General features: G+C 36.6%; 1 protein-coding gene across 5 annotated transcripts in view; it reads right to left on the bottom strand.

The window, feature by feature from the left end:
- The window catches only part of PCDH15 (protocadherin related 15), a 1335873-nt gene that overhangs the window by 28765 nt on the left and 1292052 nt on the right, over positions 1-15056 (bottom strand). For all 5 annotated transcript variants that reach the window (XM_073353680.2, XM_073353679.2, XM_073353690.2 and 2 more), the window contains 2 exons: positions 10028-10204; positions 2982-3200 (listed from right to left, as the gene is read on the bottom strand). In XM_073353680.2, the coding sequence (XP_073209781.1) occupies positions 2982-3200; positions 10028-10204 (396 nt within the window). The remainder of the gene's footprint in view (positions 1-2981; positions 3201-10027; positions 10205-15056) is intronic.

The following is a 15056-nucleotide window of genomic DNA, read 5'->3' as shown; positions in this document are numbered from 1 at the left end:
GAATATGCCACCCTTGTTGTGATTAATTCATACTATAGTTTTCATAATTGGCTTTTTGGTTTGTCCTAGACAGTGCATTTCAAAGCATCACTTAAAAGAAAATAATAATGATAATGTATTACAATATTTATAAGCAATACATGCAGTCAGTGAGCTGTGCTTTAACAGTGATAATTTCACATTAAAAGTAAGCAATGTAAAACGCATTTAGTTTAACCTTTATTTTTTAAAAAAGGTAATAAGTAAAATTAATTCTTTGGATGTTAGCTGATCATTGAGCTGGAAAGTATTGAAAAGCTACCTACTACACACAAAAGAGTTCTAATATCAAGCAAGTCTTAATGTTTCCATTATATGTGCACTGACTGTGACAGTTACATTTATTCATCTATAATCTTTGTACTAAATGGCAAAATTGAGCAGCTTGTTTGCCAGAATTGTTGATCGGGAGATTATGTTAAAGCAGCTTTGGAAAAGGGGAGCTAAGGAGTAAGACAACAATAAACTTGTTTTCTAAACAATTCAATAGAGTATAAGGTTTATATTAAGATGGAAATAATTTATATTGTCTTCAGTCTAAATGAATTTTATTGATTTATTTTTCATAATAGTAATAATTTATTTGTGGTGGTTTGATATAAAGTCCAACTGTACATGATACCTGTAGACAACAAAATTGTGATTTTAGATAGATGACAGCTAAATAGATTACAAACAGCCTGATGTATTTGGGACCTGATTCTGTTCCTATAGATATCAAGGGGAATTTTGCAATTTGCTTTTTCTTCCTGGAAAGAAATCACATAAAAACCACATTGCAAACTAATGAGAGTTTGAATCTTTGTTCAATAAAAATTTACTGCATGAAAATTTTAAACACAATATGACTCAAGAAACATGATCCAACACAGGGATATATTTTCTGGAAGCATATTCTGAGGTGCAGGGCTCTCAATGGTATATTTTGCCTGGAAAGCACAATTACATTTAAACACTGCTTGGGGAGAGGAGTGTGGATAGGAAACCTGGAAGATGTGTTTATTCAGCACATACTCCCCATTCAATCCTGAAAGAAGGGCTCCAGTCTGGATTGCCTGAGGTATTTTAGGGTTATCCTCCCCAGGTAGAGCCCCTGGCTAGTGCAGGAGCTGATTAAACCGATGGCCTTTCAGACTCCTTTTGGAGGATTTATTCTCTAAAAAAACCTGGTAACATTCAGATATAAATGTTATGCAAACAAATATCAGCCATTTAAAAATAGCTATAAAACACAGTTACTCTTCTTATGTGACTATTAAGCATGCCTTCAGGCATACTACTGTTCTTTCATGCAGTGATGTCTCCTTAAAAGATTAAGTAAATTTGATTTATAACACAAACCACTAGAATGTTGATCATTCCTATCTCTAGGAAATATTCTAACTCAGCTATTAAAAATGCCAAATTAAAAGGACTACAAGTTTAAAGAGAATTGTTACTCAACTTACACTTGTAAAACATAAGACTGCCTTTGATTTTATCATCTAGAGCCCAAAGTGGTATCCACATACAATATATAATGGATACAGACAAAGATACAGCCAAATTTAGCCCGATCATAAGTACAACTCAATGTATGTCACTGTCGTTGCAGTTGCTTATGACAGGGCATTGACAAACAGTACTGTGTTCTATTCCAGTTACCATGTAGGAAGGAACAGCACAACTGGTAAGCCTAAAATCTCACCTGGTAAATTACACCATATTGTAGACCTGCAGTAATATTCATATTCCAGTGATCTATTATAATACACGTGCATTGGCTTCTTTATATTCTTTCACCCAGTGATACACTGCCTCAAGTTGCAGTCTGCAAAGGCACTGGTACTTAATCGCCCCAATATAACAGACAGAGATCTGATAGCGGGGCATCCTCTGTAAGAACTTCAGAGCTCTGGAAAGCCCTCCCACACTTGGTTCTAAGTAGCTAAGATTTGCTGCATAATAGGGCATGCTGCAGGGCCCATTTGCTTTACCTGGCCTTTGAAGAGAGGGAGAGGGATTGAGGTATAGGCTGATGTATGGGGGTGTTCGTATTTGATTATCAACTACTGTCTGGCGGAAGGTGTGAGCTGACTGAATTGCACTTTGTTTTTGTAATTTTAAATAATTGGAAGGATGCTCAGAGATTGTATATTGACACTTAATTTTTTTTATTGAAAGGAAAAAGGAAATGTTATATCTGGTCTCAATTTCCAACTGAGTAGATGTATTAATGAGAGAACCTCAAACTGTTGGGTCAGATGAAGACCCAAAAGTTGAGATGTTTATCCATTTGTTAGCCAAACTGTTTAAAATTCTTGCATCTATTAAATGTAACAAGAAATCTAAAGCAAATAGGTTCTCATGAGATTTCTGCCTATTCAAAAAGAGCTAGAATACAACAAGAGCAACCTTTCTACAGTATGTTTTGATGCTTGAACTTTAGTCCCAGCTGGAACCAAGTAGTTCACAGGTCTGAAAAAATCAAAAATAATAACTGCCTCATATTTTAGAGCCACAATAAAATTTTGGGTCATCTAATTTTCCCTGCAATATAAAAGTTGAATCTCGATTCATATACTGAGCTACCAACAGTTTGTGCATATATGGACCCAGAGTTCTGGCTGAAGCATGATAAAGAGAAATCTAGATATGAAATTCAGACTGCAATCCGTGTTCACGTGTTAGATATTTGGATTCGGGATTTTGGTTTCACTTCATCTATAATCTGAAATAATTACTCCATCATTTATATATAATAAATAGAAAATATATATATATATATAAATAAAGACATGAGGAGGAGGAGGACATTAAAAATAACCAGACTTTAGATTGGATATGTGGGACAGCTTTCAAAGCAGACCAGTGTTCAGGGCTACCAACTGTAATTCCCCGTGTAGTAAGTGTACAGATTACAAGAAAGAATTTTCAATTACAAAGAAATTTGGAGTACTTACTGTCTGTAGCTGACCATAACTATTAAAATAGCAGGCATGCAGCAAAGGATGATTATGACAGCCAAAGCAAGCAATGCCCCTTCTGTGTAGCCTACAGCTTGTGCCTGCTTCTTAACATTGGCCACCACATCTGGGGTGCGGATTTCCAGAATACGTCCTCCTTGCCCAAGGTATGGCTGAAATTCTTTATTGATATCCAGCAGTTTTCCATCCAAGAACCTTAAATATTACAAAACAAAACTATTACAGTAGCCCTAGTTAATTCTGTTCCGACTACTAGTCCACTGAGTTAATAACTATATGTTCAATATATACTGCTATAGTATATACCTTATCTTTATGTACTTATGAATCTTACTATTCTTTCAGAATCCCTTTTTCAGTATTATCATTGAGGTATTTAATATTAATCTCCCCTAGAGACTGATACCTTGATGTGTTGGGGGTCACCTGTATGTCTCCATGACCCCAAGAGTTACTTCAATGGGCATTAGGGTTAAACAAACATGACAGATTGAAGGGCAGAGACCAGGCCAAAAAAAAAAAAATAGAATCAGTCTTCTGGTTCTCCTGGTTGGGCATGAAGTTGACTTAATCCCATACAATACTTTTGTTATGGAAACAGTAGAACAAATAAAATGCCAAATACAGATCCTTGGATCAGTAAATAGCCCTCAAATAGACAGCATGATGATATCAGCGAAAAACAGCTATGAAAGGACACTATTGCCCTGAAGAACTGACTGTTCCAGGCTCGTTCCTAACTTTGGGTGGGCTTTTGGAATGTGAGGACTATGTTACCATCAGAAAGTCAGCCCAAATCATCAAAGAAATGGAAAATTATAACACAGACATTCTTCGTATTAATGAACGCAGGTGGCCAGAAGCAGATATAATCAAAATGACTGCCTAGGAAGGAGTACTGCTGAAAGGGATCTGGGGGTCATAGTGGATCACAAGCTAAATATGAGTTAACAGTGTAATGCTGTTGCAAAAAAAGCAAACATCATTCTGGGATGTATTAGCAGGAGCATTGTAAGCAAGACACAAGAGGTAATTCTTCCGCTCTACTCCACGCTGATTAGACCTCAACTGGAGTATTATGTCCAGTTCTGGGCACCACATTTCAGGAAAGATGTGGACAAATTGGAGAAAGTCCAAAGAAGAGCAACAAAAATGATTAAAGGTCTAGAAAACATGACCTATGAGGGAAGATTGAAAAAAATTGGGTTTGTTTAGTCTGGAGGAGAGAAGACTAAGAAGGGGACATGATAACAGTTTTCAAGTACATAAAAGGTTTTTACAAGGAGGAGGGAGAAAAATTGTTCTTCTTAACTTCTGAGGATAGGACAAGAAGCAATGGGCTTAAACTGCAGCAAGGGAGGTTTAGGTTGGACTTTAGGAAAAAAGTCATAACTGTCAGAGTGGTTAAGCACTGGAATAAATTTAGGGAGGTGGTGGAATCTCCATCATTGGGATTTTTAAGAGCAGATTGGACAAACACCTGTCAGGGATGGTCTACATAATACTTAGTCCTGTCTTGAGTGCAAAGGACTGGACTAGATGACCTCTCAAGGTTCCTTCCAGTTCTATGATTCTATGAAAATGAAAAACAACAATTAAAACTGATTTTACCCATGAAATCCAGATGGAGGAAGAGAAGGGGTTGCGTTGATCTTGAATTTTGATTCACAAAGAGCAATTTTAGACTGGTAATCAGTTAATGGCAAAATTATACAGGCAAGATTTCAGACACTGTCATTCAATGTTATACTCTAATGAATGAATATGACAAGGATGATCAGGCTACTTGTTATAATATTCTGCAGGACTTCATCAGCACAGTCCCATAACATGATATTCTCATTGTTTTTGGCAATATGAATGCTACGGTGGGGACAGACAATCATGGCATAATGGCACACATGGAACTGGCTTCCATCAAAATGGTGGCCAGTGTGTTCTTGAATTATGTCAGTTGAATCGCTTTATTATTAGAGGTTTCAGAGTAGCAGCCGTGTTAGTCTGTGTCCGCAAAAAGGAGGTGCCACAAGTCCTCCTTTTCTTTTTTATTATTAGAGGGACACGCTTTCCTCATAAAGAGAACCAGAAGACAACATGGACCTCACTTGACAGCATTACTAAAAATAAAATAGATCATTTTTGTACATACAACATTCTAATCATCACTTCAACATGTCTGCATATTCAACGGGGCATATGTAGGCAGTGATCATCAACCATGGATTACCACCATGAAAATGAAATTGAGTAAACTACGAGTAAAGAAAATTGCAAGAAAGATTAACATAATTAAGCTTGGGGATGAACAAATAAGGAAAGTTTCTGAATTACAGCGTTCAAACAAAGTTTTCAAATATGGAGGAAACAGTATTTAAAATGATAAAGAAATGTCATGGGAAGCCATTAGCATTAGCAGAGACCATCTTGAATCTAGCAAAGGTAGGAAGGAAGAGTGGACCATTAAGGCCATGTGGGATGTTACTGCATAAAGAAACCAAGCTAAGTTAAATCTACTCAATGCCTTAAGGCCAAAGTAAAGTAAACAATGAAAAGAGGAATATAGAGATAAAGAAGTAAAAAAAAGATCAGCCAGAAAAAGATCAATAGATAGGCACTGGAAACAGAAATGGCAGCAATGGAGGAACACATGAGAACACTTTATCAAACCACTATATGACTTGCTGGAGACTTTAGCCACAGCGGGGAAGGTCCAATGAAAGATAAACAAGGGAAAACCTTAGACCAGCAAATGAAAAGATGGACAGAACACTTCCCATGACATCCTTAACAGACTCTCACCAGAAATAACATTTAACTTTGATAACCATAGAATCATAAGGCTAGAAGGGACTGCAAGGGTCATCTAGTTTAACCCCCTGCGAAGATACAAGATTTGTTGTGTCTAAACCATACAATAGAGATGACCATCCAGCCTGCTTTTGAAAACCTCCAGCAAAGGAACTTCCACAACCTCCCTAGGCAACCTGTATCATTGTCCTACTGTTCTTACAGTTAGGAATTCTGCCCCCCCCCCCCCCGCCATCGTTTGCAGGGAAGATGGCAGAACTTGATGTTTGCTGTGAGGATATTACTCTGGATGAACTTAAAATAGCCATAGAAAGCTTAAAGAACAACAAACCACCAGGTGAATATCAAATCACAGCAGAAGTCCACCCCACACTCTAGGCTTCAGGGCCCAAGCTCCACCCCGAGCTGCAACTTCAAAGTGCTATACAGCTATTTTTACAGCACAAGCCCACTAGCTTGCGTCTTTTGACCTGGGCTAGGAGGCTCACTCCAAAATGTTTAAACATATCCCGACTGACCTCACTTCCCTCATATTAAAAGGAATGGGATTCCATGGAGAATATGCCACTAAATTGCCTATCAATAAGTTTTGATCTCATTCTGACATCTGCTCTGCATAAGAAGGTTGATCATTTAGCCTCTAAGTATTTGGTATTTATCCAACAAAGCATAGCATGTACTGGGCCAGATTCTTTCCTGTGCCAAGATCTGTTTGGTGCTGGGGGGAAATCGGCAAGCCACAATTATCAAACCACACCTGCTCCAGTGACTGTGTAACTTAGAGAAAACTAGGGAAATGCCCTATATGCTCAGGTGGGGGATGGCTGATTCAGGAACCTGTTCAAGCTAGTTGATAGTACCTGCTCTGTCAAGGGAATTCTTAGCTGAGCAGTTGTGTCCAGATTCCTGAGTGCCTTGCAAAGGAGCTGGAATGGGGGGGAAATAAATGCCCACAATCTTTAAAATACTTTATCTACATTAAGTAGAGCACTATGATACATTTTTGAAGTTAGTTTGGGACTCATGAAAGTTGCCAGTCTGACATCAGTGTAAACTGAGTGCTCTATTTATTCAGAGAATGTACAGTACAAAAATCGGTGTAAAATCGACATCATGCCACAACATATTTTCAACCCTCTTCTGGAAGAAGTACAACTACTGTAGTATAATGCATGCAATGTAGTCATAGCCATGTTGGTCCCACCCAGCATGTTAGAGAGACAACATGGATGAAGTAATATCTTTTACTAGATGAAGTTCTGTTGGTGAGAGAGACAAGCTTTCAAAGAAGAGTTCTGTGTGGCTCAAAAGCCTGTCCCTTTCTGCTGAGATTTTCACCAAGAAAGCAATTGAGATAACCTTGTCCACTACACACTGACTACATCTTTTTAGCTCATTTTACATATTTCATCAAGACAACCATCAGATGACAGTACAATTTGATCACAACCAACATTGACTGACATTATAAATTCTGGACTATTGGCTTCTGACTATTAGTAGAAAACTATAATAACACAGGTACAAAAATAGACAAAGGAGTTTGCCAGGATAAGTTTAGACATTACTGGAAATTAGAGTTAATTATCAGGGACTACATTCTACTATCATTACTCGAAATGTACAGTAACTACAGATGTATAATAGGGTAAAAGTATAATTTTGGACCAAAGTTAACAAACTGATGTATTCTGATACACTGAAAAAAGCAAAATAAATGTTACTGAAACAAGAAATGGCACTGTTTAGTTTAGGGGCCAGGTCGTAGTTTTGTAAGCTGATCTGAGTAAGGGGCAGCATATGGCTATGCTATTCAAAGAGCGCACCAGGGAATTGTGAAAGTCACAATTAATTCTCCACTTACTGTACAGGAATAGGGCTGTTCAAAATTTTTCCATGTTAATTGTTTTTCAATGAAAAATTGTGGTTTTGATTAAACTACAAATTAAAATGGTCACAAAGAATATCTGCTTTTCACAGAAAAAAAAAATTTTTAAATCAAAATGTTTTGGCCTAAAACTCAAATGGCCATCTAATCATGGTCAGGTTCTGACCAAACTCCCATTGACAACAATGGGCGTTGGCAGCCATTTTGACAGAGAACAGTTGCACATGGTCTTCAGTGTAATAGAAAATTATTCCTCAGGGGTCCTGCTGAAGTTATGAACAGTAATACAAAGTAGTACCATTAATCAAAAATACCTTCATATGCAATCTATGCATATGAATCCCATTTAGTTTAAACTCTAAAGAAAGTTTGAAGTGTCTGTGTTATTACATTATTAAGATCATCTGAGATACAGAAACAACCTGCTACTGGGCACTAAATTTCTTAAAGGACCAATTTTTAAAATTAATTTTAACTGAAACTAGTTAACTTTTACCTGCAAAATCTCAGAATATTCATTCTAAAAAAATCAAAAAGTGCTATAATTTTTGAGAGGATATGCTGTTTTCTTCATATACAACAAAGTGGTTGAATCCTTGCTTATGTACAATGTTCAGCTAAGCATGAACTACCTTGGTAATGGAATAATGATTAATCATTCATTGATCCATTAACTCCTTCTAAAGTTCCACCAGAGGTCTTTAGAATAACATTTTCTTTAAGAAAGAATACTTTGTCCTTTTTTATTACTATACTTTACTAAAATTCATAACAAAGCCTTTGGCCCATTTTCAGATAATGTGTTTGTTTTTAGTAATTGAGCAAAAATAATTTACCCTTACCTAAACAGAATCTACAATATGAATGTTGAAAATGCAAGCATATTGGAGACCCGAGCTCTAATTCTTCATTTGCACACTAGATGTCACTGGTGTATGGTAGACGTCCTCTGTGTTGATGAAGAATATGCAAGTATTCAACTTTGCCAGTGGGAAACCTTTAACACTGTCTCAGTTAAGATTGTGTTAACATTTTCTTTACAAACCCTTATTTTAAGGGGTTCATAACTCAGCCATACACATTGATTACATGGCATACTGCACAAGGGCTCAGATGGGTGGATTTTTTAAATGCAGGATATTTGTGAGGTGAATAGATATGTGACAGGATTGGGCCAGATGGCTACAGGAGAGTGATTTTTTCCCCCACAGTTTTAGATTTTATTTTTTATGTACAGAAATATGTAAGTCCAGTACATGATAAAAGGCAGATGTATTAGCCCCAGGTTAAGTAGGTCCCTGTTCCCTGGGTAAGGTAACAGGGAAGGTTCCAGAACAATCAGGAACTTTCTGGAAACAATTAAGGCAGACAGGCTGATTAGAACACCTGCAGCCAATCAAGAAGCTGCTAGAATCAATTAAGGCAGGCTAATCAGTGCACCTGGCTTTAAAAAGGAGCTCACTTCAGTTTGTGGTGCGCGTGCGAGGAGCTGGGAGCAGGAGGCGCAAGAAGCTGAGAGTGAGAAGGCGTACTACTAGAAGACTGAGAAGTACAAGTATTATCAGACACCAGCCATTCGGTCCTTGGCTTCTGAGACTACCAAAGATAAATCAATAGTTGTGGTGGTTTTTGTGATGGTTTTGCAAATGTTCACCCACTTAGAAATGACTTAAGAATGTGAAGGACTTGCCACAGTGGATTAGACTAGTAGATTTACTGCCATATTTTGTCTACAACAGCAGCCAGTACCACCTTTAAAGGAAGGCGCATCAACCCTGTAGTGAGCAATGGCACAAACTACCCAGAGGGGAAGTTCTTTCCTAACCCCATTAGTTAGTGGTTGGCTTCAGCCCTGAAGCACGAAGGTTTATAACCCCTATAATTTTTTTAATTCTATGTAGATCCTATCCTAGACTGTGCATATTCTCACTACACATATAAATGTCTTGCCACTTAATATGTGGCAACGAACAACTGTTATATGGTAATGACTTTCAGCTGCTATTAATCCAGTCTTGGATCGCCCCCTCCCACATGAAGGTGACCACTGGTTTCACTAGAGTAGAAAAGCTCCATGAGAATCCACTCCATAATAAGCTCCTCCATCAATCCATTGAAGGTGCAGGGTTTGTGTTTGTGGGATGAGCAGCAGTAGGCATCCACAAACACCACATTTTTCCAGAGATCTGTAAGACTCTTGGGAAGAATGGAATTTAAGGTTATGAATCAGCAGAAGTCCAAGGCACTGAAGGAAAATAAAGCTAGTGGGCTGCAAAACAGGCATCAAGAGTACAGACATCAGTGACAAATGATTTTAGATACTTACTTAAAAAGTTCATTCCTCATTATAGCTCGGTTTGTTTGAGGGTCAATTGCATAGACCATCAAGTCAGATTTGGAGTAATCCTCTTCTGAAAAGCCATCTCCAAATCTGCGGGCCCCAATGGACTCTACCACAACCTTTGCACCAGGAATCTGATCTTGAACATAGCGTTCCAAAATCCTGAAAATGAAATAGAGTCAGAAAGTTACAGTGATTTATTCATTCTAATAAAGACTGACAAAAACCTGAACTGTAATCTAAGAGACCAAAACATTGGCTTGTAAGCTGCTAACCCTATGAACCCTTTTCATAAAATCCCCATTCCAACATAACCTCTTAAATACTCAGCTCCTAGGAAAAACTTAGCAATGTTAGAGGAGGTCATTGCACACTGTTTCCTTAAGTCTAGTGCTTTGTATTTATGATATAATTTGAGTTTTAAATGACTCATGGGAAATTGCAACTGTATTTTACAAATAAAACTGTCAAGCTTTTGTGGAATTATATGGTTTCAGAACTCTTTAGTTCCACCTTTACACTTGAGGGGTAGTAAATTCTCTCACACACAAAAATAATATCCTCAACCATTTTCAGTGGGGTATATTATCTGGACATACACCATGACATAACATATCAGGTACCAGTATACCTGCAACTCCTAAAGGCGTAAATAAGCTTTACAACCATGGGAGAGGTTGGAGAATTGGTCTGACAGGTTTACAACCAGAAAATAAAAATTATCTGTAAACAAATTGCAAAAGTAATACAGAAAGTGACAAAGGATGACGGATAGCTGTCTCTAAATCACTTAACCTAAGTTCAAGATCTCAGGGGCATAATAACAATAAACTGCAACAGATCTACTTTATTTTACTTCCAGAAAAGAAGCAATCAATGCTGTATATAGTATATGGTAGTACACTCAATGAAATATCAGCTTCAATATCAATGTGTCAATAGGCAAGAAAAATAAGATTCCTAAGAAATGCACTTGACTACAGAAGATAACATTTACTGACCATTTTACTGATTCTTGATGGTGACTCTTTCACTAATTTTAATACTTAATACATTTCGTTTTTTGAGTGTTATTGAATGTAGGTCTTGGTAAGTTGCAAATTAATTTTTGCAGAAGTTCTCACACAGAATAATACTTACTTATGCAAGGAATCCCATTGGCAGTATCAATAACTGACTTCAGTGGGACTACTTGAATCAGTAAGGATTACTGGATGTGAGCAAGCGTTTTAGAATCATGTACTGAGAAAACAAACAACTTTATTTTGTCATATTTTTCTGAAGTTTTCTACATAAAATTATCTATTTATGGGAAAGACCTCAAAATATTTGTTGTTACTCCTAAGTACTCATGAAAAACATATTTAGAAGGTTTGTAGAGTTTCCCCTGAAACAAGAAAGAAGCAGAGCTCATACCTACCCTGAGCAGAAATACTTAAGGCATTGCTGTAGGACACAGTAAAAGGAGGAGGAAGAGAATAACCTCTCCAAGAAATTAAATTAAAATAAAATAAAATAAAACGAATGTCAAAATAACAAATACACATGATGTTGACATAATGAGTATCATGGCATAGGAATTTATATGGATTTATCCTATCCCTACAAGAAGCATAGAACAAGCCTTAGAAAGGATAAGATCAGTATACAAGTGAAAGTATTGTGCTCCAACTTAGCCAGTATATGGTATGTACCTTTCCCGGTGCCCATTAAAGTTGCTGACCTGTTAGAAGAATTGACAAGCAAAAAATATTAATTTTTTGTATCAGTTTAGGTAGTCAAAACTACATCTCTCCAGATGTGTGTTGTACTGTGCAGCTGATAAAAATGGTATTTAGAGTAGTTACAGCAAATAATGTATATGTAGTGAACAGATATTCTGGTCAAGAATCCAGGTAGAGTACTAATCATAATGGCAAGGTATAAGAATTCTTCTTTGATTCATGGTGTTGGCAAGGGAGGAATGAAAACATCCACAAATTCCAAGAACAGGAACAACCCTCTCAATCTTATCTGAATAAGTAAAAAGAAAAGGAGTACTTGTGGCACCTTAAATTGGTTAGTCTCTAAGGTGCCACAAGTACTCCTTTTCTTTTTGCGAATACAGACTAACACAGCTGTTACTCTGAAATCTGAATAAGTGATATTATAATATTATTCTATTTGATCGTGTAACTCAAGTCTATAACACAATTGCAGTCTTAACTTTGCATTCCCTTATGTTTATATGCTTAGCTGCATAACGGAGATATTTGCATTAACACTGACTTTTGAATGCAAATACTACATATAAAAATGTTAATTTCATGTAGCTAGTGCATTATACTTTATTTAAAGAATCATTTTAATGGAAATGAAGTATAATGAAGCAATATATGGGCTTGTAAAATTGCCCAAATGAGCAAAGCTGAGGCACAACATAGCTACAAAAGCCATACAAGTGAAGTATACTCTAAGGCCAATTCTTCCAAGGAATGCAAGAGTGAACCATAATGTGTACATGGAGTCAGACTGAAGGGTCTTCACATAGGAGTTAGGGAATGATGCTTATATTCCCATGCAAACAATACGAATCTTAATATATGCATTAAGAAAAAATATTGTTTTCTTCCTTTGTACAGTTGCATGTGGTGCCCTGGCTCTCTTTAAGCCTTCCTGGTAATACCACATGAGAAGTGTTCTCCAGGTGAATTTTGGAGCAGGTCTACAAAGTGAACAGGCCCCAACAACTTTAAGGGATTCATATACATTGATCAGAGAAAAATAAAAATATGGACTATGCGTGGCTGAAATCCTTCAATTTAAAAACACATTCAGGACAATATGTGGCGTTGTGCAATAGATGGCTTGGAAATACAAAAATGGAAAAGTTTCGACAAACAAAATAGCTAATATAGTACTAGAACTTGTCTAGGGCACTTAGGACTGATAAAACCTGTGTCATGATAAACACTTTCATTGGTTCAAATAACTGGAAACCTTCTGCTCCTGTTTTTCCCTGATAAATCATTACCACGTGTATTCAGCAAAGAAAAATGCTGAAAGAGCAATATTGCTAAATCACAATTTTAAAAAAGATTATTGACTTCCATTAATTTCTAAGACTCCTCTACCCTTCTCTTTGTGAAAATGCCCCTGAGCTATAGTGTTGTTGTAAGTTTCTGAAAAGCAAAACCCTGCAAGATATAGTTTCTAATCGAGCAGCATGGGTATGCTCTGAGCTGCCAAATCTGGCCAGACACAATGCAGAGTCCAAAATCAACCAAAAAAATAGTAGGTATGGATTGGAAAGCTCCCCCCTGTTAAGTACACTGGCAACTGATTGGCTTCAAATAAACAAGCACTCATTGACTGTGAGTATTAAATCTGCTTTGTTCCTACCTATGACACACTACTTGGCAGCTGGAGCTGCAACCCTGCGGCACACAGCTAATTAATGCTCCTTTAGGGCAATTTTGGTCAGTGAAGGTTGTGACAGTGAAAGACTAAAACCCCCAGGTAACTATAAAAAACATCCAAAATATCACATGACTACAAGTGACTAAAAGAAACCCCAATTTTCTTTAAAATATTGCCCCAAGGTTTTCTTTCTTGCATGGACCAATGATTTTACTACCCAGCTCAAAAAGATCTAGAAATGTTCATACATATTTTCCTTATGGATCTCATGAATCCTGATCGCATCAGTGCTAAAAATCAAACTAGTTTCTCATAGGCAGTTACATTTACCAGCACTTAATTTTCCTAGCCAAGATAGGAAGACAGAGGATTGAATAAAACCATGGATTATGTTTTTGACATCCCTGTGAAGGTTGCAATGGTTAGTATTACCAGAACTTGATAATACTATACATTATTCTCAAGTATTCATGGCAGCTGTTCAAAGTTACCCAGATTCTCAATCCTATTACAGAGTAGCTGTTTAAAACATTATTTGAATTGAAGAATAAACAACATAATAGTGTTTGACTATGACAAATACTTACACTACATACAACTGACTTTGATTGATGTTGCAAGAAACACAGTACATGTGAATTACAATAATAATTATACTTTTAGGATAAAGGCAATTTATTATATATACAAAATGGAACATTATGATGATTCAATGAAAAACAAAAAAAAACACATTAAAGATTGCAAAGTAGCATTTAAAGAAAATACTACTAAAAGGTGTGCAAATCTCTGGAGAGTAACTTCAAAAGCAATTCAAGTTTACATTTGGTACGAAAACACTGCAGTAAACTACCACTTGGCAGCTTATTTTCAGCACAAAGGATCCTCTTCTTTCACAGTATTTTAGAAACAAACACTAAAAGGCACATTTAGCAAACAATAAAAAAGTTTGTAATTAGAGGTAATTTATAAGTCAACATTAATTTAAAGTGAAGTTCTAATTTGATAATTGACTATGCAGCATTAGCACCTTCTTCTCAACAGATCTGCCCCCCTGCATGTGTTTAGATTCATATCTACAGATTAAGTGAAAAAAATAGTTTTTACTACTTTAACTCTTACAGCTCTGCACAGTCAACAGAGAACAGTGAGCTGGATTCTCTTCCTTCTTGTGCATCTTCATCAGAATTGTTTACCAAATTCCAATCAATTATACATGTGAAAATGAAATGAAGACCAGAGATTTGTACTTGTGCCATTGAGGGCATAATTTGGCCTGAAAATTATTATTATAGGTATGCAGAAAGGGAAGATCCCTCCTTAAATCTCACAGACCAGAGTAAGTTTTCAGGGCTGACAATTAGGGGAAAAATTCATTTTGACTCAGACACTGAGCATATTTGACATAAAAATAACTAACACACAATGAATAATAGAACCCTGTGATGCGATTCTTACATTGTTACTTATCAGAGAATAAGTTCACTTTACGGGGATACTGTCAACTTGAAAGTTTGCCAATTTAAAAAGAAAAAAATTAAATGAATTAAAATGAACATCCGATAGTATAAATATCACTGAGTCTTCTTGACAATTTTGTGGTTTTACAATCACA

The sequence above is a fragment of the Lepidochelys kempii genome, chromosome 7 (assembly GCF_965140285.1).
Source record: "Lepidochelys kempii isolate rLepKem1 chromosome 7, rLepKem1.hap1, whole genome shotgun sequence".
Classification (NCBI taxonomy): domain Eukaryota; kingdom Metazoa; phylum Chordata; order Testudines; family Cheloniidae; genus Lepidochelys; species Lepidochelys kempii.
This window is presented reverse-complemented; position numbering and strand designations above follow the sequence as displayed.